This window comes from Panicum virgatum, unplaced genomic scaffold, assembly GCF_016808335.1.
Source record: "Panicum virgatum strain AP13 unplaced genomic scaffold, P.virgatum_v5 scaffold_5384, whole genome shotgun sequence".
Classification (NCBI taxonomy): Eukaryota; Viridiplantae; Streptophyta; class Magnoliopsida; order Poales; family Poaceae; genus Panicum; species Panicum virgatum.
In genome coordinates, this window is record NW_024376520.1 from 7,910 (window position 1) to 30,122 (window position 22,213).

Below are 22,213 nucleotides of genomic sequence, written 5' to 3' on the forward strand. Positions count from 1 at the left end.
AAAAAAACTCTACCCGGAAAAGAAACGGCCCCACCGTTTTTTCATTAAGAGGAAGCCACACCGGCTTACCCGGGTAGAGAAACCCCCCGAACCCTGACCCATGCCCGTGAGGGCCAAACCTTACGGCGAGCACAGCGAGGGTTTTTTTTTCTCTCAGCAGCATGAAATTCGCTTCTGATGAGAATCGAACTCAGAACCTACTGAGAGCGCGACGCTACCGGGCCGCGCTAGCCATCTCAACGGCCCGGCCTTTCGCATTCAAATCATATATTAATCGATGTATTGGGATAGATGCCTACTCTCGCTCTTCATTTAAGCAAAGCATCTATTCTCTCACCCGAAACTTGCTATTTAGAACCCTTGCAGCGAGGCTTGCGATGTGGTTTGCTTGCATGTCTCCACCAATTCAAAGATGAGGCCGACTAGAAATCGCGAGGAACATGGCAGCGAAAGTCTGGTGAACAGCCAAAGGTAATGATGTATACTAGCTTATTGTGTTCACTTTTATTATTACAGAAAAGAATGATGTATACTCATGAGCGCCGCTTTCAACCGGTGTAATTCGATACCTTTTCTAGTTTAGATAGGCATTTCTCTAGAAAATATAAGACCGTTTAGAACAGTGGTTGTCATTTTGACTACTAAGAGTTTGTATGAAATATTTTTTTAATAATGAAAACGAGTTCCGGCCTCTACAAAGTGTACACAGCCCAAAGATTATTACAAAATATAGTCGTCTATTGGCTAGCTTGGGGAATGAGCAAAGGGAAAATCATCTAAACCAATTCTAAGGTTATGCTTTGAAGCGTCCCCTCATAAGAGAAGACTTAAATGTGATACAAAGCACCAGTCCCAGGAGGCTGATGCCACATTTAATACATCAGATGGTTCAAAACCGTACAAACCTTGGAGGACACTCGATACAGATGATAATAATGATTAACCAAGCTACGACATAACACCAGACCGCAAACCACATGGGGTCTACCACAGGCTCAGAGTACTGCGATAGCGGGGGCATCTCGACAGGGCCGGTACCACAGGCAAGGTTGGGTGCAGGACGGTACCCTTACTCAACGTCGTCAGGTACAAAGTCTGGATCTTCCTCTGTAAAAAGTAAGAGTGGGGTGAGTACAAACGTACTCAGCAAGTCCAACCACACCCACGGAGGGGTTAAATCAAAATAATATGCATAGGTGAATCAAGGATAAGGTTACGGTTTAATTTGCAGAAAAACAATATTTTATGCAGGGGTTTATTTAACAGAAAACCTTTTTGAAAATCAGATTTTGTAGTAACCCGGAGTTCAAGTTTTAAACTGCTACCGGACTCCCCGTCCGTCGTAGCACACGGCACAACTGCCGGACACATTTCCAAAACAACTCACGCTAACCCATCCCAAAGTAAACACTAGTGGTGAGACCACACCGTAACTCGCCCAATACCGTGGGCACGGACTATTCGAATAGGTTTCAACTCTGCAGAGGTGTGCAACTTTACCCACAAGTAGGATACCACAACTCGAACACCGTCGTGTCGGTGTAGATCCCAACATAGCCATTACCCACCTTAGCTAAACCTGACTAGCCATCACGGGATGCACCAAGGGGTCATCGACCGTTCACTTAGGTATAACCGGGCATAAGTCACTCTGGGCTTATCCCTTATCCTTAGTCACCCGTTGCTCTCAGCTCTCCTGATGGCTATCAGACTAACTAGTGGGATTTATGCTAAGCCGTTGCCCATACAACGGTCGAGTGGTTTGCACGAAAGTGGAGTTAGGTGAGATGTAACACCAACTCGGTCCTTAGGGGTGACAAGATGGATATCTCCCTTCCTTGCTCTGCCACACCGGCACGAGCACACCAACGGCAAATCACACTGAAATGCCATCCATCCCGTCTAAACTCATCTTTTAAAAATCCACTTTTATCCCTTCCCACACACACACCTTTTCTTTATAAAACAAGTTATATAGGGTAGCAGGTCCTAAGCGTTCTAGTATCGATTAACGTCCAAGCAAAATCAGACATTAATCTAGGTGGTCAAGGAATGGTCATCACAAATCAAGGGGTGGCTATCCAACCATGTTTTCATGCAAGCAAAACATATGCAATTTTATAAAACATGCATTTGGGTTGTATTTATAAAAACTAGGACAGAAACATGCATCAAAGGATGGGATTGAACTTGCCGTCTTCACAGCCTTCTGGGATGTCCAGCCCTTCGGGCTCGGGGTCGCGGAACGGGTCCTCGTTCACCTGCTCACAGTACTGCTCGTTGACGGGCTCTCCTTCGTTCACTCCGTGGTCTACAGCGCACACAAACAAGCACACAATCAATACACAGAAAATAAAGATTTATCGTCGAGCTCGAATCGGGAACACATAAGATATAGAGTTTGGAGTAATATTTTTGGGTAGATTCCTAATGGCATGGTCAAAATTATGTTATGAGAGGCGTGGTAAAGTTTTATGTTGATTCGAGGTCGTTTGGCGCATGAAATGATAGGTTAAGGAGGTGTGTAAGGGCTAAACCGGGGTTCAAGGAGAGATGAAAATAGGATGAATGGATAGTATATGGTTTTATAGGAAGTTAGAAACAAGAATCACTTGGATCGAAGCTTGGATGGGTGAGATATTATAGGTATAAGATTGGGTGTTTAAATAATTCCGAAAATAGAAAACAATCTTGATTATGTGTGACGTGCTTATCAGGTGCTGCGTGGCCTGTTTGTGCGTGGCTTGAATGCTGCCTTTGGGCCGCACGGCCCAACAGAGCGACGTGTGGGACTTTGGATTGGTGGGTTCTGTGTTCCTACATGTGTTCACCAAATTGGCAGAGACGAGAGAGTAGACGGACAGAGCAGCTTCCTGCTCGTCCGTTCCGTCCGCCATGGCTGACAGCTCAAATTCGAGCCGGCGGCAGCTCCGGCCACCATTCTTGGATCCGAGGGCACGGGGAGAGAGAGGAGGGTGAAGGGATTCTACTTCGGTGGCTATAGGCACGGGAGGTGGAGGTTGGCTTCGGCGGCCGCGGCAGCCATAGCCGCGACAACTCGGAGCTCGTGGGGAGCTCGTTGGTGGCGGGCAGAAGAAGGGGTGCTGGTTGGGGAAGGTAGAGGAGGGTACGAGGATGCTCACCGTCGAAGCAATCGAGCTGCGATGGCCTCGCGGAGGAGATCGACGAGAGTGCTCTGCTTTTGGGAAGAAACAGAGGAGCTGGGAATTGGAGCAACGAGGAAGATGAGCGGCGGGCTGAGCAGCTTGGTGAGCTCGGTGGTGACGTGGAGCTACACGAGGGCCTATTTATAGGCGCGGAATGGCGGTGGCGAGGGGAGGGCGCCGGTGGCCGAGCTTGGCGGCCATTAATGGCGCTCCGGCGTCGTGTCGCGACGTGCGGGTGGTGGCGCTGAAATGACGGCGGACTTGACGACGCGCTCTGCGGCAGCTGGGCTGGCGTGCTTGGGTGAGCAGGGGTGGGCACGACAGTCGTACTGGGGCGGCTGCGTGAGGCAGGCGGCGGCGGTGTGCCAAGGTCGCCGTGCACAGGGCGTCGGTGCAGGCGGTGCTGCGCGTCGTCAACGGCGGCAGTGGGCGAGCGGGGCAGGGCGGCGTGGCTTTGCGTGAGCGTGTGCGCCGAGGCGGGGCTCGGTGGAGCAGGGCGAGCGGGACCGGCGGCGTACGCGTGCACACAGCTCGGGTTGCTGCGGCGTGGCGCGCGTCGCGTGCGGCATAGCGGGGAGCGCGCGCGGCGGGTGGCGCACGGGCCGGTGGCGAGTCCGCGCGCGTGTGCTTGCGCGCGACGTCGCGGCTGTGCGGGAGCGGCTCGGGCACGGCGGGCTTGGCACGCGCGGATGCGTGGGCCGCAGGCCGGGCGCGCGGGCTGGGCAGGCGAGTCGGCGGCGAGCGTATGCGGGGAAGGCGAGGGTGAGCCGGGCCGGGCGTGGAGCGCGGTAGGCTCGGCGTGACACGGCTGTGCGCGCGAGCGGGGGGTCGCGGCGGTGTGTGCGTCCACGGGGCAGGAGGCGGCCGGGAAACGCGCGGCGCGCGTCGCGTGCGGCCGGGCGGCGGGGCGGCGAGCGGCTCGCAGCGCGCGGGATGGCGAGGTCGGCCGGGGCGCGGGTCAAAGGGGCGAGCGGGCGCGCGGGAGGGACAGGCCGGGAGCGGGGAGCGACCCGGAGAGGGAGCAGGGGCGAGGGGTGGCGCGGCCGAGCCGTGCGGGGCAGGGGGCCAGGCCGGTGCTCTGCAGCGCATGGAAAGGAGGGAGGAGGGAGGACAGAAAAGAAAAGAGAGAAAAAAAAGGGAAAAGAGAAAAGAAATGGAGGAGAAGGAAAAGAAAAAAAAATAGGAAAAAGGAAAAAGGGAGGGGGCGAGTGCGTGCCAGCGGCGACCGCGGCCGCGGTCGGCCACGCGCGGCGTTGGTCCCGCGTGCGCGGGCCAGGGGAGGTGAGGCACGCCGAGCAGGGTGGCTACGTGCGGCAGGAAGCGAGAGGCCGGGCCGAGCGTGCTTGGCAGAGGAGGAGAGGGAGGAAGGAGGGAGAGAAAAAGAGAGGGAGAGAGATTCGCGGCGATGATCGCGACGGGTGGTCGCGCGTGGGCGACAAGCGACCATGTGACGCGGGATGGGGCGGCGGTGAGGAAAAAGAGAGAAGGGTTCGGTCGGCGGGAAAAGAACAGATGGACACGTCGAATGGAATCAGGTGTTGGAAGAACGGGGGTTCGGGACAGGGAAAAGTTTCCGGGAATTAGGGTTCTTGGTTTTAGGAGGATTTCGAGCTCAACGATGGAAAATAAATATTTAATCACGTGTTATTTATTTGGTGAATTTTCCAGGATGTTACAAACCTACCCCCTTAAAATGAATCTCGTCCTCGAGATTCGGCAGGCTCCTATGCAGATGGGGAAATTCCTTTTGAGCGTCTTCGCGTTCCCACGTAGCTTCTTCTACTTCGTGTCTGCTCCATTGAACTTCTGCAAATCCGTACCTCAGATTGATCTTGGAGAAGTACCTGGCTCCTTTTAGCTGGTCAAAAAGATCATCAATTCTGGGGAGGTTGTACTTATTCTTGATGGTAACCTCATTCAGTGCACGGTGGTCTATACGCAGCCTCATACTCCCATCCTTCTTTTTGACAAATAAGACTGGGGCTCCCGTACCAGCGACTGCAGGGTTCCGATTGCGGGAAGCCCTCGTAATGCTTCCGGAGGCCATCTGTATATGGGGTAGGGTCTTTGTGAGATTGGGATTAGGTGATGTTTAAGTTATTTAAATCGTACTTTTTTGGAAAGGCAGAATCTATTTTCTGCCGATACGCACACAACAAGCACTCAATCATAGCAAACAGGCACAAACAACTTTATTACTGCAAGGCAGGGTACAGGGACACGACTAAAACGCGTACTACACGTCCGGGTACACAACTTCAAAAGAAAGAGGGCACAACTCTCCTTCGGACCATATGGCTTCATCCCTTGACGATCGCTAGCGTTTTAAGCAGATCCGTTGGCTCGAGGGAGTTCTTCCCTTGGAAGAGAACTCTCATCCTCCAGGGAAACAGGCAACTCGCCGTCTTCTAGGTTTCCGTCTTCCAGGGGTTGCGTAGTAGCTTCTCTTTCGACGTCGGCAGTCGACCTTCCAGGGTTCTCAGGTGGGACTTGTGGGTTTCCAACGAGGGGTCCCCATCCTATGACAGGTGTTCCGAGCAGAACATGGTCTTCTCCGATTGCCGGGATTGGAGTTCCACTTCTGGTCCATTCCATCATACGCCGGTCTCGGGCTTGCCTGAGGCTCTCCTGAGCAACTGCTTCTCTGCTGATCGCTGCTGCGGCTCTTGCCTCGGCTTGAACTGCTCGGATCTGTTGCAGTCTTACCGCGAGCTCTGCTTGCTCGGCTCGATGGTTCTGTTCCCTCAGCAAGTTGGCTTGCTCGTCAAAGAGCTGATCCAAGGAGGCTAGGTAGGTAACCACTTGGTACAGAGGGTTCTCTTCATGGCGACGCCGTTCCAGACTTCTCATTCGGGCTTCCCAAACCGGAGTTCTGATGGCTGGTGGAAAGAACCTCATTGGTGTGGGGGCGAGGTGTCTTTCGAAAATCCGGCACAAGTAACGAAGTGCTTTCCTGACGGCTAGGGGATAGGTGTCCTGGTGCCTAAACCCTGTAGCGGTCACTCGCCATGACTGGATGTCGGGGTAGCGGTCACTTCTGGCGATGACTAGGATCACCCTGCAGCGGAGAGTGCCATGATGCTCGTACTCTCTGCTGTAGTACCTTGGGCGTTCCGTGACGCCAAGGCTTTCCAGGGCGTTGATCAAGAGGCTGGGGAAGCCAGGTGCAGCTTGGCAGTCGCCCTGGGTCCATCCTTCCTCAGCTATCTGAAAACAAAGATAGGGTGAAAACTTGCACAAATATTTGAGGTACACAAAAAGGGGGTAGATGACATTTATTATGGTAACATGGCGGGATACAGTCTTTACGGGTACATAATTATTAGGGCAAAGGCTCTAGCTTGGGGTGCTAGTCCTATCATGGAGATTCTTCCTCGATCCTAAGGGGGCGCTTCTTCAGTGGAAGATACCGATCCGTCGCGTCATCATCGGTCTGAGTACCTTTATCCCAGTGGGTTTCCATGGGTTCTTCTTCCTCTGTCTGAGTACCTACATCCCAATGGGTTTCCATGGGTTCTTCTTCTTCTTCTCCCTCTATCCATCCACCTATTCCCCAGCGAGCCTCGTACCTCTGCATCCGAGCTTGGAGAGCGGCTAGTGAATTCTCGGCACGTATGGCTCTTGCCTGTTGCTCTTCCAGTTCTGCCTCTTTCTCTTCCATTTGGACTTGGAGGGCAGCTAGGGCATACTCGGCGTGTACGGTTCTTGTCCGTTGTTCATCTAGCTCCTGGGTTGCCTTTTCTGCTCTGTGGATTTGTTGCTTTAGTTGTGCTGCTTGCTCGCGGTAGAGTTCATCCAAGCCGGTGAGATAGATGGATAAGTGGGATACTGTGTCTTCCAAGTCTTCTTCTTTCTTTCCGAGTCCTCTCATCCGGGCGATCCAGGTGCGTCCTCTTCCTTCAGTCGGCGGGAAAAATCCCATAGGAGTCCGCTGAAGGTGATGTTTGTAGATCACTCGGAGGCGTCGCAAGGCTTTACGGGCGGCTTTTCGATAGGTGTCCGGGAAACGAAAACCTGTGGTGGAGATGAACCAAGGGTCCACATCAGGGTAGCGGGTGCTTCTTGCTATGAAGATCATCAGGTCACACCGAAGAGTGCCCTTGGAGTCGTACTCCCGGTAAAGAAACTCTGGCGGATCCACAACTCCGATGCGTTCCAGGATGAGTATCAACAACTTAGGAAGGCCGGGCTCTGCGAAACAGATTCCGCCGATCCATCCATTGTCAGCCATCTGGAACAGGGCAAGAACCAGAGGTGAGTGCTTGTGTGAAAAAAAAGGATTAAGGAAGGAATAAACCTAGTGTGGAAAGGCCTAAAACGGGGTTTCGCTCCTAGGGTCACGTCCTACGGCCAACCTACGGCTCTGATACCACCTGAAGCGTCCCCTCATAAGAGAAGACTTAAATGTGATACAAAGCACCAGTCCCAGGAGGCTGATGCCACATTTAATACATCAGATGGTTCAAAACCGTACAAACCTTGGAGGACACTCGATACAGATGATAATAATGATTAACCAAGCTACGACATAACACCAGACCGCAAACCACATGGGGTCTACCACAGGCTCAGAGTACTGCGACAGCGGGGGCATCTCGACAGGGCCGGTACCACAGGCAAGGTTGGGTGCAGGACGGTACCCTTACTCAACGTCGTCAGGTACAAAGTCTGGATCTTCCTCTGTAAAAAGTAAGAGTGGGGTGAGTACAAACTGTACTCAGCAAGTCCAACCACACCCACGGAGGGGTTAAATCAAAATAATATGCATAGGTGAATCAAGGATAAGGTTACGGTTTAATTTGCAGAAAAACAATATTTTATGCAGGGGTTTATTTAACAGAAAACCTTTTTGAAAATCAGATTTTGTAGTAACCCGGAGTTCAAGTTTTAAACTGCTACCGGACTCCCCGTCCGTCGTAGCACACGGCACAACTGCCGGACACATTTCCAAAACAACTCACGCTAACCCATCCCAAAGTAAACACTAGTGGTGAGACCACACCGTAACTCGCCCAATACCGTGGGCACGGACTATTCGAATAGGTTTCAACTCTGCAGAGGTGTGCAACTTTACCCACAAGTAGGATACCACAACTCGAACACCGTCGTGTCGGTGTAGATCCCAACATAGCCATTACCCACCTTAGCTAAACCTGACTAGCCATCACGGGATGCACCAAGGGGTCATCGACCGTTCACTTAGGTATAACCGGGCATAAGTCACTCTGGGCTTATCCCTTATCCTTAGTCACCCGTTGCTCTCAGCTCTCCTGATGGCTATCAGACTAACTAGTGGGATTTATGCTAAGCCGTTGCCCATACAACGGTCGAGTGGTTTGCACGAAAGTGGAGTTAGGTGAGATGTAACACCAACTCGGTCCTTAGGGGTGACAAGATGGATATCTCCCTTCCTTGCTCTGCCACACCGGCACGAGCACACCAACGGCAAATCACACTGAAATGCCATCCATCCCGTCTAAACTCATCTTTTAAAAATCCACTTTTATCCCTTCCCACACACACACCTTTTCTTTATAAAACAAGTTATATAGGGTAGCAGGTCCTAAGCGTTCTAGTATCGATTAACGTCCAAGCAAAATCAGACATTAATCTAGGTGGTCAAGGAATGGTCATCACAAATCAAGGGGTGGCTATCCAACCATGTTTTCATGCAAGCAAAACATATGCAATTTTATAAAACATGCATTTGGGTTGTATTTATAAAAACTAGGACAGAAACATGCATCAAAGGATGGGATTGAACTTGCCGTCTTCACAGCCTTCTGGGATGTCCAGCCCTTCGGGCTCGGGGTCGCGGAACGGGTCCTCGTTCACCTGCTCACAGTACTGCTCGTTGACGGGCTCTCCTTCGTTCACTCCGTGGTCTACAGCGCACACAAACAAGCACACAATCAATACACAGAAAATAAAGATTTATCGTCGAGCTCGAATCGGGAACACATAAGATATAGAGTTTGGAGTAATATTTTTGGGTAGATTCCTAATGGCATGGTCAAAATTATGTTATGAGAGGCGTGGTAAAGTTTTATGTTGATTCGAGGTCGTTTGGCGCATGAAATGATAGGTTAAGGAGGTGTGTAAGGGCTAAACCGGGGTTCAAGGAGAGATGAAAATAGGATGAATGGATAGTATATGGTTTTATAGGAAGTTAGAAACAAGAATCACTTGGATCGAAGCTTGGATGGGTGAGATATTATAGGTATAAGATTGGGTGTTTAAATAATTCCGAAAATAGAAAACAATCTTGATTATGTGTGACGTGCTTATCAGGTGCTGCGTGGCCTGTTTGTGCGTGGCTTGAATGCTGCCTTTGGGCCGCACGGCCCAACAGAGCGACGTGTGGGACTTTGGATTGGTGGGTTCTGTGTTCCTACATGTGTTCACCAAATTGGCAGAGACGAGAGAGTAGACGGACAGAGCAGCTTCCTGCTCGTCCGTTCCGTCCGCCATGGCTGACAGCTCAAATTCGAGCCGGCGGCAGCTCCGGCCACCATTCTTGGATCCGAGGGCACGGGGAGAGAGAGGAGGGTGAAGGGATTCTACTTCGGTGGCTATAGGCACGGGAGGTGGAGGTTGGCTTCGGCGGCCGCGGCAGCCATAGCCGCGACAACTCGGAGCTCGTGGGGAGCTCGTTGGTGGCGGGCAGAAGAAGGGGTGCTGGTTGGGGAAGGTAGAGGAGGGTACGAGGATGCTCACCGTCGAAGCAATCGAGCTGCGATGGCCTCGCGGAGGAGATCGACGAGAGTGCTCTGCTTTTGGGAAGAAACAGAGGAGCTGGGAATTGGAGCAACGAGGAAGATGAGCGGCGGGCTGAGCAGCTTGGTGAGCTCGGTGGTGACGTGGAGCTACACGAGGGCCTATTTATAGGCGCGGAATGGCGGTGGCGAGGGGAGGGCGCCGGTGGCCGAGCTTGGCGGCCATTAATGGCGCTCCGGCGTCGTGTCGCGACGTGCGGGTGGTGGCGCTGAAATGACGGCGGACTTGACGACGCGCTCTGCGGCAGCTGGGCTGGCGTGCTTGGGTGAGCAGGGGTGGGCACGACGTCGTACTGGGGCGGCTGCGTGAGGCAGGCGGCGGCGGTGTGCCAAGGTCGCCGTGCACAGGGCGTCGGTGCAGGCGGTGCTGCGCGTCGTCAACGGCGGCAGTGGGCGAGCGGGGCAGGGCGGCGTGGCTTTGCGTGAGCGTGTGCGCCGAGGCGGGGCTCGGTGGAGCAGGGCGAGCGGGACCGGCGGCGTACGCGTGCACACAGCTCGGGTTGCTGCGGCGTGGCGCGCGTCGCGTGCGGCAGAGCGGGGAGCGCGCGCGGCGGGTGGCGCACGGGCCGGTGGCGAGTCCGCGCGCGTGTGCTTGCGCGCGACGTCGCGGCTGTGCGGGAGCGGCTCGGGCACGGCGGGCTTGGCACGCGCGGATGCGTGGGCCGCAGGCCGGGCGCGCGGGCTGGGCAGGCGAGTCGGCGGCGAGCGTATGCGGGGAAGGCGAGGGTGAGCCGGGCCGGGCGTGGAGCGCGGTAGGCTCGGCGTGACACGGCTGTGCGCGCGAGCGGGGGGTCGCGGCGGTGTGTGCGTCCACGGGGCAGGAGGCGGCCGGGAAACGCGCGGCGCGCGTCGCGTGCGGCCGGGCGGCGGGGCGGCGAGCGGCTCGCAGCGCGCGGGATGGCGAGGTCGGCCGGGGCGCGGGTCAAAGGGGCGAGCGGGCGCGCGGGAGGGACAGGCCGGGAGCGGGGAGCGACCCGGAGAGGGAGCAGGGGCGAGGGGTGGCGCGGCCGAGCCGTGCGGGGCAGGGGGCCAGGCCGGTGCTCTGCAGCGCATGGAAAGGAGGGAGGAGGGAGGACAGAAAAGAAAAGAGAGAAAAAAAAGGGAAAAGAGAAAAGAAATGGAGGAGAAGGAAAAGAAAAAAAAATAGGAAAAAGGAAAAAGGGAGGGGGCGAGTGCGTGCCAGCGGCGACCGCGGCCGCGGTCGGCCACGCGCGGCGTTGGTCCCGCGTGCGCGGGCCAGGGGAGGTGAGGCACGCCGAGCAGGGTGGCTACGTGCGGCAGGAAGCGAGAGGCCGGGCCGAGCGTGCTTGGCAGAGGAGGAGAGGGAGGAAGGAGGGAGAGAAAAAGAGAGGGAGAGAGATTCGCGGCGATGATCGCGACGGGTGGTCGCGCGTGGGCGACAAGCGACCATGTGACGCGGGATGGGGCGGCGGTGAGGAAAAAGAGAGAAGGGTTCGGTCGGCGGGAAAAGAACAGATGGACACGTCGAATGGAATCAGGTGTTGGAAGAACGGGGGTTCGGGACAGGGAAAAGTTTCCGGGAATTAGGGTTCTTGGTTTTAGGAGGATTTCGAGCTCAACGATGGAAAATAAATATTTAATCACGTGTTATTTATTTGGTAAATTTTCCAGGACGTTACATGCTTCCACTCATAATTGGCTATCTCCAAGGCGACGACCTCCAATGCAAGACTTGCCTTTCGGAACATCATCTTTATCATATCTTTATGTTGCAGTTGCGCCCATAAGTGCAACCAGTAGGTTCCCTTGAAAACAACCTGCATAAATGATGAATACTTGGTTTTGTTAAAAATAATATCATTACGGCACCTCCAAATAGCCCAACACAATGCAGCTGCCCCCACCAAAACGACACGCCTCTCGTTGTTATCAAAATTTGAGAGCCAATTTCCTAGCATATGGGAAATCGATCTTGGCGGGGTTAACCCTGTAGCTAAATAGACTATCTTCCAAATCTCCTTTGCATGGTGACAGTCAAAGAGGAGATGTGTAATTGATTCATTACAATTACAGAAGCAACACTTCAAACTCCCCTTCCAATTCTTTCTCGCTAGATTATCTTTTGTTAGGATAACTCCTTTTTGGAAAAACCAAAGGAAAATCTTTATCTTAAGAGGAATTTTTAGTTTCCAAATCAATTTGTGGCGAAAGGGAGCATTTTGGTTCATCTTGTGGTGGTACATAGATCTAACTGTAAAGACCCCGAATTTATGTAAATTCCATCTAAAGTGATCACTCCCTTCAACTAAATTGATGTTGGTTATCTTAGCTACCAAATCAAGCCAGAGTTTTTCATCAACCAATGCCCTTCTAAATGAAATGTTTAGGGGTTCTGAACTTAACACACTCGCTACTGATGTATGTGGTTGGCGAGCTATGTTGTAAATTGATGGATACTATTCTCTGAATGGCTTTTGGCCCACCCAAGTATCCTCCCAAAATCTCGACTGTATTAGTAGCGAAATATGGTGTATCGAACTAAAAAAATATAAAAGCATTTTACATGATGAATCTAATAAAAACATCAGTCTAAGATTGTCAATCTATGTTATTATTTACATATTTATTATTAGGGAAAAATCCGGTTTACACCCTCCAAATATCGCAAAAGTCCGATTTTCAACCTTTAACTTACGAAACCGGACAACATAGGCCATCCAACTGTCAAAACCGGGCAAATTTGGCCCCTGGGGTGGTTTTGCAAATTTGGTACTGTGTAAAATTCCGTTGAATTTTATGATTTTGCATATGTTTGTCTCCAATGTAGCAGGGTGTTATTCTCTTGCATATCTCTACCGCAACGTGAAGTATTATGAGACATACGAGAGCAATAATGCTAGCATTTGTAACATGAGAAAATCTGTCATATATATTTCGTCCACTAAAATCATGAAATGATTAGAAGCATCAAAGAATAATGTTTGCAACATCAAACAATTAGATGGTTTTTTTTCTCAGAAAAGAATCTGTGCACAGATAAACAGCAAACTGGAATGAAATCTGAAAAATATATGAATCATGGCTTTGTTGCTTTATATATATATATATATATATTATAATATTATCAGTGCACTCAAGAGTCTGGCGTCTGTGGAGCAACTGTGGGACGAATGGGAGATCCACTGCCTGGTCCTCCTAAGCTTGGCCTTGCAAGTCTTCCTCTTCCTCGCAGCGGGCATCCGGAGACGCAGCGCGTCGCGCGTACTCCACTCGCTCCTATGGCTTGCCTACGTGTCGGCCGACCTTGTGGCCGTCTTCGTGCTCGGCCATCTAGCGGTGTCCGGCTGCACGAGCAGGCCGCGGCACGAGCTGATGCCGTTCTGGGCTCCGTTCGTGCTGGTCCACCTGGGCGGGCAGAGCAGCATCACGGCCTTCTCCATGCAGGACAACGAGCTGTGGGGGCGCGACTAAAAAGCCTCTCAGCCACCTCCGCCAGCGGTTTCTGCTCGACTACGCATGCTCGTGCAGTCCTGACGCTGAAGACCATGGGTGTATGCTCAACAATGTCCGGTGTCTTGTCACCCTGACACTAGTAGCGCTCCTCGTACCCGTCCTGTATTTCTCAACCTTGCCCACTCCGATCGCTCTGGCGCTCTTCGTGGCCACCGACAAGGGCGGCGGGCTGCGAGCCTACAGCAGAGCTGATGTCGTGGTGTCCTACATCCTGCTGGCAGGAGCCGTCGCCCTGGATGTGTCGTCTGCCTTCATCTCGTTTTCTGACTGTATGAGAGAAACCACGGATGGTGATGTAAATTTGCATTTGGCTAGCAGGGCCGAGTGGTCCGAGAAGCTAGCTCAGTATAACATGTTCGGGCAACATGTTGCCGCGGAAGACGATGCTTCTGCTGCTCAAGGAACGGCGGGGTCCGTGCTACGAAGATGGATAGAGAAGCCCCTCAAAGCCTGTGGTGTCCAGGCACTCGATGTGACGCGCATCGCCCTCCCCGGGGATCTCAAGGAGTTGGTTCTAGACAAGCTGTTAGACTTGGGAGCAGGCGGGCAACAAGATTGGAACTTTGCCAGCACCGGTGGTCTGCTGGCCCTCCAGAAGTGGGCGGGCAACCATAGAGACTCGGCCTCTGCTCGTCCAGGGACGGCGGCGCTACACCGGAGCATCGACGCCGCCATGGATTTCCAGACGAGCGTGCTCATCTGGCACATGGCAACAGATATCTGCTACTATGAAGGATGCACCCAGTCCAGCAGCAATCCTGATATGAAGGGGAAGAAGAGGATGTGCAGAGAGGTGTCGAATTATATCATGTACCTCGTCTTCAAGTGCGGGGTGATGCTCAAGACCAATTCACAGCTCTTACATCGCAAAGCTCACGGCGAACTGGAGGAAGCAAAAAAGGTCCGTAACCTATCAGGTGTGGCCCATGAGGAGAACCCTGCCCGGATGGTATTCCAGGTCTGGAAACAGACAGGCAGTGGAATGGACCCGTTGCTCGCCTTTAATCATCTTATGGATGAACTTGGGGGAAGAGTGGTAATGGAGAACGAGGAACTCCTCAAAGCAGGGAAAAATGTCCATGGCGGTGGACCAGCCGAAGCGGTGGCTCTTCCCCAGGGCAGCAGCGGCGAACAACCGACAGCTCATATGCAACTTCTGCATAGCACATACGAGGATCTGGATTCTGCAGTGACCAATCGCGCGTGTGAGGTAGCCCAAGAGCTCATCGCTATCCAGGAAGATGAATGCTGGGAGCTCATCACCGCTGTGTGGCTGGAGATGCTTTTCTTCGTCGCGCCTCGCTGCGGTGGTGCTTTCCACAGCCAGCATCTCAGCACTGGCGGTGAATTCATCACCCATGTCCTGCTGCTAATGTACTTTCTAGGCCCTTTTCTACCATCCCGTAGTGAATAGCTACATCTGGGTACTGTCAGTATTGTATACATATCATTATTATTAGGGTAAAGTCTGTTTTTCAACCCTGAACTATCACGATAGTCCGATTTTGACCCTTGAACTACGAAACCGGATATCCTACACCTCCAACTAACGAAACCGTTTGAAAAACAACCCCGGCTCAACCAAAGGCGGTTTTGCTACAGTAAAATGTCCGAATTTCTAGGAATTTCACACATCTCTCAATTAAATAATAAAGAAAGCATAGTTAATATTGTCTAAGAATGATGATATTTTTTTGGGAGGTAGATCAAAAGACAAGGAATTTATTTTGGCTAGATGTGATACATTAAACATAATGAAATTTGAATTATAAAATTTTAAAAATGGGTAGAATTCAAAATTTCTTGAATTTTTGGGTTAGCTAAGCCTTTGATAAAAATGAAATAAAAATATGATAATTCATAATTTTTTATTTAGTTTAATAAGTTATTTTTTATTGGCCCAAGTTTTTATGAAAGTTTTTGAATTCCTTCGCAATGCTCAAATTTGAATCAAATTTGATTCCTCAAATTTTAATTTATGAATTTTCTATAGAACTTGGGCCAATAAAAAGTACCAAACTAAACTAAATAAAAAATTATGAATTATCATATTTTTAATGCATTTTTATCATAGGTTTAGCTGACCTAAAAATCTAAGGAATTTTGAATTCTACCTATTTTTAAAATTTTATAATTCAAATTCCTTTATGTCTATTGTAGCACATCTAGCCAAAATAGATTCCTTGTCTTTTGATCTACCTCCCAAAAAAATATCATGAGTTTTAGACAATATTAACTATGCTTTCTTTATTATTTAATTGAGAGAGGTGTGAAATTCTAGAAATTCGGAAATTTTACTGTAGCAAACCGCCTTGGGCTGAGCTAGGGTTGTTTTTTCAAACGGTTTCGTTAGTTGGAGGTATAGGATGTCCGGTTTCGTAGTTCAAGGGTCAAAATCGGACTATCGTGATAGTTCAGGGTTGAAAAACAGACTTTTCCCTTATTATTACTAGTATTGTGCAGGTGCGTTACGCACGTGTTTTGATAAGAAGAAAAAAAAATTATCAGGTCTTAACAGTAAATTGAACCCAGATATACTAAGATGTGACAAATGCTGGTCCGCAGAGGAAGGCAGACCCGCATCGGTCGAGCTCGAGAGCCGCGGCAAATGCTGGTCCGGCCGTTGCAGACTTGCAGCGGGCGATGCCGGCCATCGGCCACCGCGCGTGCGCGACGGGGTGCTCGACCCCCATCTGCACCCGGAGCGACGACGACACGGCTACGGTCCATGGTGTCCTCGGCATGGACTCCGCGCGTGCGAGCCCTCTGGCTGTGTTCCGTGGACTACTGTGACTCTGTGAGTCCGCAAATTCTGAAGGTCGTAAACGGATGCCTGATGCCTCCCTTGCCGGGGAGGAGGAGCAGGAGGCTGGTCCAGCCAGCACGGCTGACATTGAAGAAGAAGAGAGCTGATTGTTTGTACCTGCATGGATGCGGGCATCATCCCGCATGCGGCGACAGCAGATCAGAGAGCGCTCCGCCACGCATCGTTCGAATCTCGACTGGACTCGAGCAGAGAAGATGATGGACGCCTGGAGTACTGAACAGGAGCAACCGGCGTCCTCTAAAACTCGGCGGGGAGCAGCCTCCACGGGGAAGACAGACGGCGCGGTGAGCATGGTCTCACGCCGAGGAGGGGCGCGGCCGGCGGCTCCTCCACGCGGAGGAGAGGTGCAGAGTTTGGGGACTTCCGGCCGCAGCAGCAGGACCTCCCGGCTGACTTCAGACGCAGGACGGCGCTGCCTGTCGTCGACGACGCCGGCCTGCGGGCGGTGCGCGCGGAGCTGGGGCTGGACGGTGTGTTTCTTTGAAAGACTGGGTGGACGGTGGATGAAATACCGTCCACCCCTGGGTCTCGCGCAGCCGTTGGATCGAACGTGTGCGGCCGTGATTGACGCCCGTATTCCACCTCGATTTGTCAGACAGCGAGATCCTTTCGTCTTCCTCCACCCGCCGCTCTCCTCGACGTCGAGTCACGCCGCTGCCTAGGAATGTGGCTCCTCATCAAGAGCCATGACCAACAGCGCCGGCCGTCCAAGCTCCCCTCCGCAACCGCATGGACCACGAGCCGCGCGCTTCATCTGCCTCACGGGGGCCTCGACCGTGCTTGCAAACCGTCCCCCGGCCGAAGCAGCGCCGAGATGCCTAATGCAGCGTGTCCACGCATGATCGCCATGAGCACGCGCATGTCGTGGTCGCTTTCCTCTCTGGCGCAGACGCGTAGGAAAGCTAAGCGCCGATCCGACACTTGCAAGGGGAAGGAGGATGCTGGTCGATGTTGAAGAAGAGCTGATGCAAGGTACGGATGGGCGACGCGCGCATCATCGATTGTGGAGCAGAGACGAGAGATGACGCCGGCGCCTGGGTCGAACTAGAGCAAACGGAGACCTCGGACACGCGGCAGTCGACGGACACATACTAGTCCGGATCGCCGCGGCCGGGCGAGGTCTGACGGGGAATAAGACGACGGCGTGGCGAGCATGGCCTTTGCTGAGGAGGAGCAAGACTACACGAGTGCACGACGTGGGGCGCTCGTCCATGCTGACGCGAAGCGAGAACCTTGGGGCTTGTCCGGCCTCAGCTGCCGGACCTCCTGGCGGACGCCGGGACGGCGCTTGTCGTCGAGGACCGACCGGGGTGGACGGTGAATGGAATACCGTCCACCGCCTGGGCCTCCTGCAGCCGTTGGATGGCACTTGTGCGGCTGAGATGGACCCGCATGTTCCCAGTTGATTTGTCAGATACTCTCCGTCTTCCTCCCCGGCCCCTACTCGCCGCTCTGCTCGACGGTGAGTCGCGGCACAGCGCCAGCCGCCAATGCCCAGGAAGGCAGCTCCTAGTCAAGGAGTGCCCATGCCTGATCAGTGATCGCACGCGAACTCTCGCTGCCATTCACGCGCATCAAGGTGGGGTCGAGACGGCCACGGCGATCATTCATGGTCTCGCTCCCCTCCACCCTCGCCGGGACTGTTGCTCGATCGCTTGCCGCTCCCCTCAACGGTTCGCGCCGCGCGCCGTGTGCTCCGATCCGGATCCCGACTCCGGCCGGAGAGCCGCGGCATCGAACGAACAAGGCGGCGGCCGCATGAATCTCTTCCGAGTTCAGATGATCGGATCAATTCTCTATTCTGTTACCGGCGTCTGCGCGGCGGCTCCCATGGATATACAATCCGTCACCGGCGTTAGTGATGACTGACGATGAGAACTTGGATAAGAGGCGCTCTAGCCCATGGCGTGATCGTTTCGTGGCCGCTGCAACGAAGCAACCACCTCCGCGTCAGCCAAGGTTGTCAGGGATGGTCGGATCGGATGGATGCGTGGGTTGACACAACGACAACTGCGACGGGATCCTTTCAGTTTAGGTTTAAACTGGTTCTTGATTAACTCATACGAAGAATGATAAATTTAAGGGTGCATTCCTGCAGCAAAAGTACATCTATGGATATAGATATGCAAAGTTTTAAATATTTTCCGGAACTTGTTTCACTGGTTTCCAGTCGTCTGCCCATTTTCATCGTTCCTTCACGAGTGAAGCTATGCCTCCCAAATTTGCGCGTTTTAGCAAGGACGAAGGATGGATTAGCATGTTTAAGCAAAGATCAAACCCCTTCTAGGATGGAAACATCGCTAGGTGCACATGGCATCAAGTTAAAGAGAATCAGCACCCAACTCTCCAATTCTGCAGCAAAGGTAGCTGCTGGGTAAATTCTGCCATCTCGCAGTTACATCGCCTTCATATTTACAGCACACTGTCCGTTCCGTACGAGTTCATACTAACTACTCACATCCTATGAAGTCAAAAGATGTTGCCTCGGTTGGGGCATTTGCGAACCCATACACTAGGTGAGGCGAAGCAAATTTTCAAACCGCTTTAAAAGCAAACTTTGATTGTGCATCCTCTTCTTCATCTTCTGCTACCATCCAATCCAGCTTTGGACCCTAAATCATGAGGGAAATGCGTCAAACAAATGTATGCACAGAAATGAGTTCACAGGATCACACTGATTGGCATGATCTCTGCGGTAGAATCAAATACAGAACAGAACGACACACATTATGGATGATATGGTTCAATATGCTAGATAAGTAGAGGGGTTAAACAATGCACAGTCAAAAGGCGAAGGTATAAAATGTCTACCTTTCCCTGACGAATTACAGTAGGGTTTGTTCCTGTCATATCTACCACAGTAGAAGGATCAGCAATTCTAGGACCACCATCAACAATGAAATCAAGGCCCTGAAAATTTGAAACATTGAAGCATATAATGCTTGCCAAGGCATCTTCCGGACCTGCTTTTGTCCATGCACGATTTGGGATACAACTGGACATCAAACCGTTCAACAATGGTTTAACTAGCCGCTTGCAGTGATCTGTTACCATTTTATGCATGTTTTAAAGAAAACTACTTCAATACACATTTATTTGCAGCTACAGTTACTGGAAATAGAATTTTTTTCTAGAATACACTCATATGACTGAGTGGCTGGTATCTCCAGGCAAGCAATTGTTTATAAATATAATTCATGGTATGGAAACTGATGGAAAGAGGAGACAGATGGAAACTTTTTTCAGCAATAATCTCTAACCAATCACCAATTCTTGTACATCATATAAGAGAATTGTAGATAACAACGATACAGATACAAGCTAACTTGCCCTAAGAGAAGCGAAACTATGATGGTGGTACCAACAATTAGAATACAGAGTTTCATGTATAACGTTAAGACTGAAGAAGATACCAGTGGCTCATAGAGATCGGCAATGATTACTGGATCAAGTATCCATTCATCCTCTGATAGATATTTGACACTGTAAATGAAGGAAATGAAGAATGATTATAGAACTTGGGAACAACAAGATGGCACCATGATACCAATTATTTTATTATAATAACCACTTCCTCACAAATACTAAGGGAACATATGATTATTATAAATACTAACAAAATCAATGATGAACAGCACGGAAATTGTTCTATAATTTCAAGTAAAATACTTTCTTCTTTTCTTAATGTAGTTAACCACAATATGGAGAGACAGAGAGCCATGTGGCATACATAGTGAAGTAAGAAGTATTGAGAATGCTCATACAAGCAAGCAAAGCATAAATTACTTCCTTCTAACGGGACATCCAGCAATATGGCAGACATACTACTTTGTTGCATTTTCAGTTCCAGATCCTATGATCTTATACACCATAATCCCACTAGACCACAGGTGGGAACAGGAAGCAAAAGTAAGAGAAGACTTGAGTTATAATACAAACCTTGTGCAGATCAAAGGTTCATCCAAATTTTGCAATATTGCCTGGCAGATGGGATCATCTGGAATTCGGACGCCAACCTGTCTCCTTTTTGCATACCTTGTGGAAGAACCATGCCTAATGCATTGTTTGGGAAATTGCTTGGTTGCAGGTAAAATAAAGGTGTACTGCAGATGATTAAAATAACCAAGTTACTTGTGTAGTAATCAAGTACAAAATGCAGTACAAGATGAATAAGAACATATCCTTACAGGCCCAGGTATTACACGCTTGACAGCACGGAAAATGTTAGCTTGCCCTTGGTTGGTACCTCGAGGAAATCCTGTTGTGTAGGTATCGATATCACGTAATGAGCGACACAGGATGCTGAGAGGCTGCATAATTCAGAATTTGTATAAGAACACGGTGCATATGCAGACGGGAAACTACACTCTGCAAGTAATATTTCGTTGCAGAAAAATCTTGACTCAAATTGATTTCGTAGCTGTGATATTCATGCCTTTGAGTCTCCAATGCCTTTCACTCTGCATTGAGAACAAGCATATAATAGCAGTTAGAGATGAAATGCCTTGCTTCATGTCTAAGAGAGTGAGAAAAGATTGGATTTGATCACTCATACTACCAAACTGGTCAAAGAAATGAATTTACCTGCGAAGGCGCTCAATAGATTCATTGTTACTCAGATCACAGACGATGGAGTAGCTGTCAAAAGTATCACTCCATGTTATTTGTGTCCAACAGAGCATAGATCAAATAGAAAAGGAAAAAAAACTAGAATATGGTCAACAGAACCCACACAATCAAATAGGATAAATGCACTTATGCACATATGCAGGTCATCAATCTCACCGTGCTATTTTTCCTAGACTCTAATTCAGTGAAACTAAAGCTACCCCAAAACAAAGAACATGCAGCAAAGCATGCGCATAGAAATTATTTGCAAATGTTGACATTGCTGCTGCTGCTGCTACAGTGCCACTATTACATAAATTCGGTAGGTATGTGTGATTCTTCATACGAAACTAAAAAAAAACGGCCAAGTGAAGCGGAAGAGCGTACACGGTGTCAGTAGGGATCACCCCTGACGGCGCCGCGATTGATGAGGTCGATAACCGGGTCCAGCTTCCAGAAGTCCTCGCCGGAGGGCTCCACCTTCACCCGCAGCATCCCGGTGTCCTCTCTCTTCGTGTCGCGCATAGCAGTCAGCTCCAGAAAGGCAGAAAGCCCGCGAAGGCGAGCGTGGTTGCGTGGGACTGGGAAAAGAAGAGGAGGAGGCGCTGGAGGCAGAAAGTACCTTGAACTGGCGCTCGGGCGGCGTACTTGAGCCGCTTGGGGTTGCGCTTGTGGAGAGCGACGACGGTGGAGGAGACGCGGAGGCGACCGGGCGGATGGGCCCCGCGATAAGGGGAGCCGGAACGGGGAGGGGCGGACCGCGCCAGCGGAAGGAGACCCGCGAGATGGAGGCCGTGGGGCGGGGTCGGCAGCGGCCATGGAAGCCGGTGTGGTCTGGTCCGAGCTCGGAGCGTCGGTGCCGTGGAATGTGCCGGAAGGAAGATGGATGATTCCTTCCTCCGCACTAGTAAAATGTACGTCGCACGTTTTCAAAAATCTAGACTATCTTTCTACTCATAATTTTGATATTCATAATTTTCTATGCTTATTTTTATGAAACATAATAATACACTATTAACTTACACGTCATTCACAACTGCCGGTCCCTTCGGGAGGTCTGTTTCACAATAGGCCCATAGCATGATAACATACGGATCGCAATGGCCATAGGAGCCCGTCATGATACAAAAAGGAATTTAGATCTTTTTCCTCATGCTCATTATAGTGCTACTGCATCTTTCTCTCCAAAACGTTGAGTCATCCCTACCCCAAATTTAAAGAAGACAGAAAACTGATGCAATTCCATAAGCACTGCCATAGTATCATAAAGATCCTAAGAACATGCACTGCCGACCTAATGTAATGGCGACGATTGAGCTTGACACATCATATATCCCCATAAGATATGTAGAAACATTGGC

The 22,213-nt window shown here is 51.0% G+C and overlaps 1 protein-coding gene and 1 pseudogene across 2 annotated transcripts; one reads left to right on the forward strand and one right to left on the reverse strand.

The window, feature by feature from the left end:
• The first annotated feature begins 272 nt into the window (after positions 1 to 272).
• On the forward strand, positions 273 to 14,903 carry LOC120694382. Of its 2 annotated transcripts, none has more exons than XM_039977511.1 (2): positions 273 to 471; positions 13,033 to 14,903. In XM_039977511.1, the coding sequence occupies exon 2, from the start codon at positions 13,458 to 13,460 to the stop codon at positions 14,829 to 14,831; it is 1,374 nt and encodes a 457-aa protein (XP_039833445.1). In that variant the 5' UTR covers positions 273 to 471; positions 13,033 to 13,457; the 3' UTR covers positions 14,832 to 14,903. The 2 variants fall into 2 exon arrangements, with proteins under 2 accessions (XP_039833445.1, XP_039833446.1); XM_039977512.1 differs by having other exon boundaries at positions 13,736 to 14,903.
• A 3,659-nt stretch (positions 14,904 to 18,562) lies between these two features.
• Positions 18,563 to 21,882, reverse strand: LOC120694379 (annotated as a pseudogene).
• Between the last annotated feature and the right edge of the window lie 331 nt (positions 21,883 to 22,213).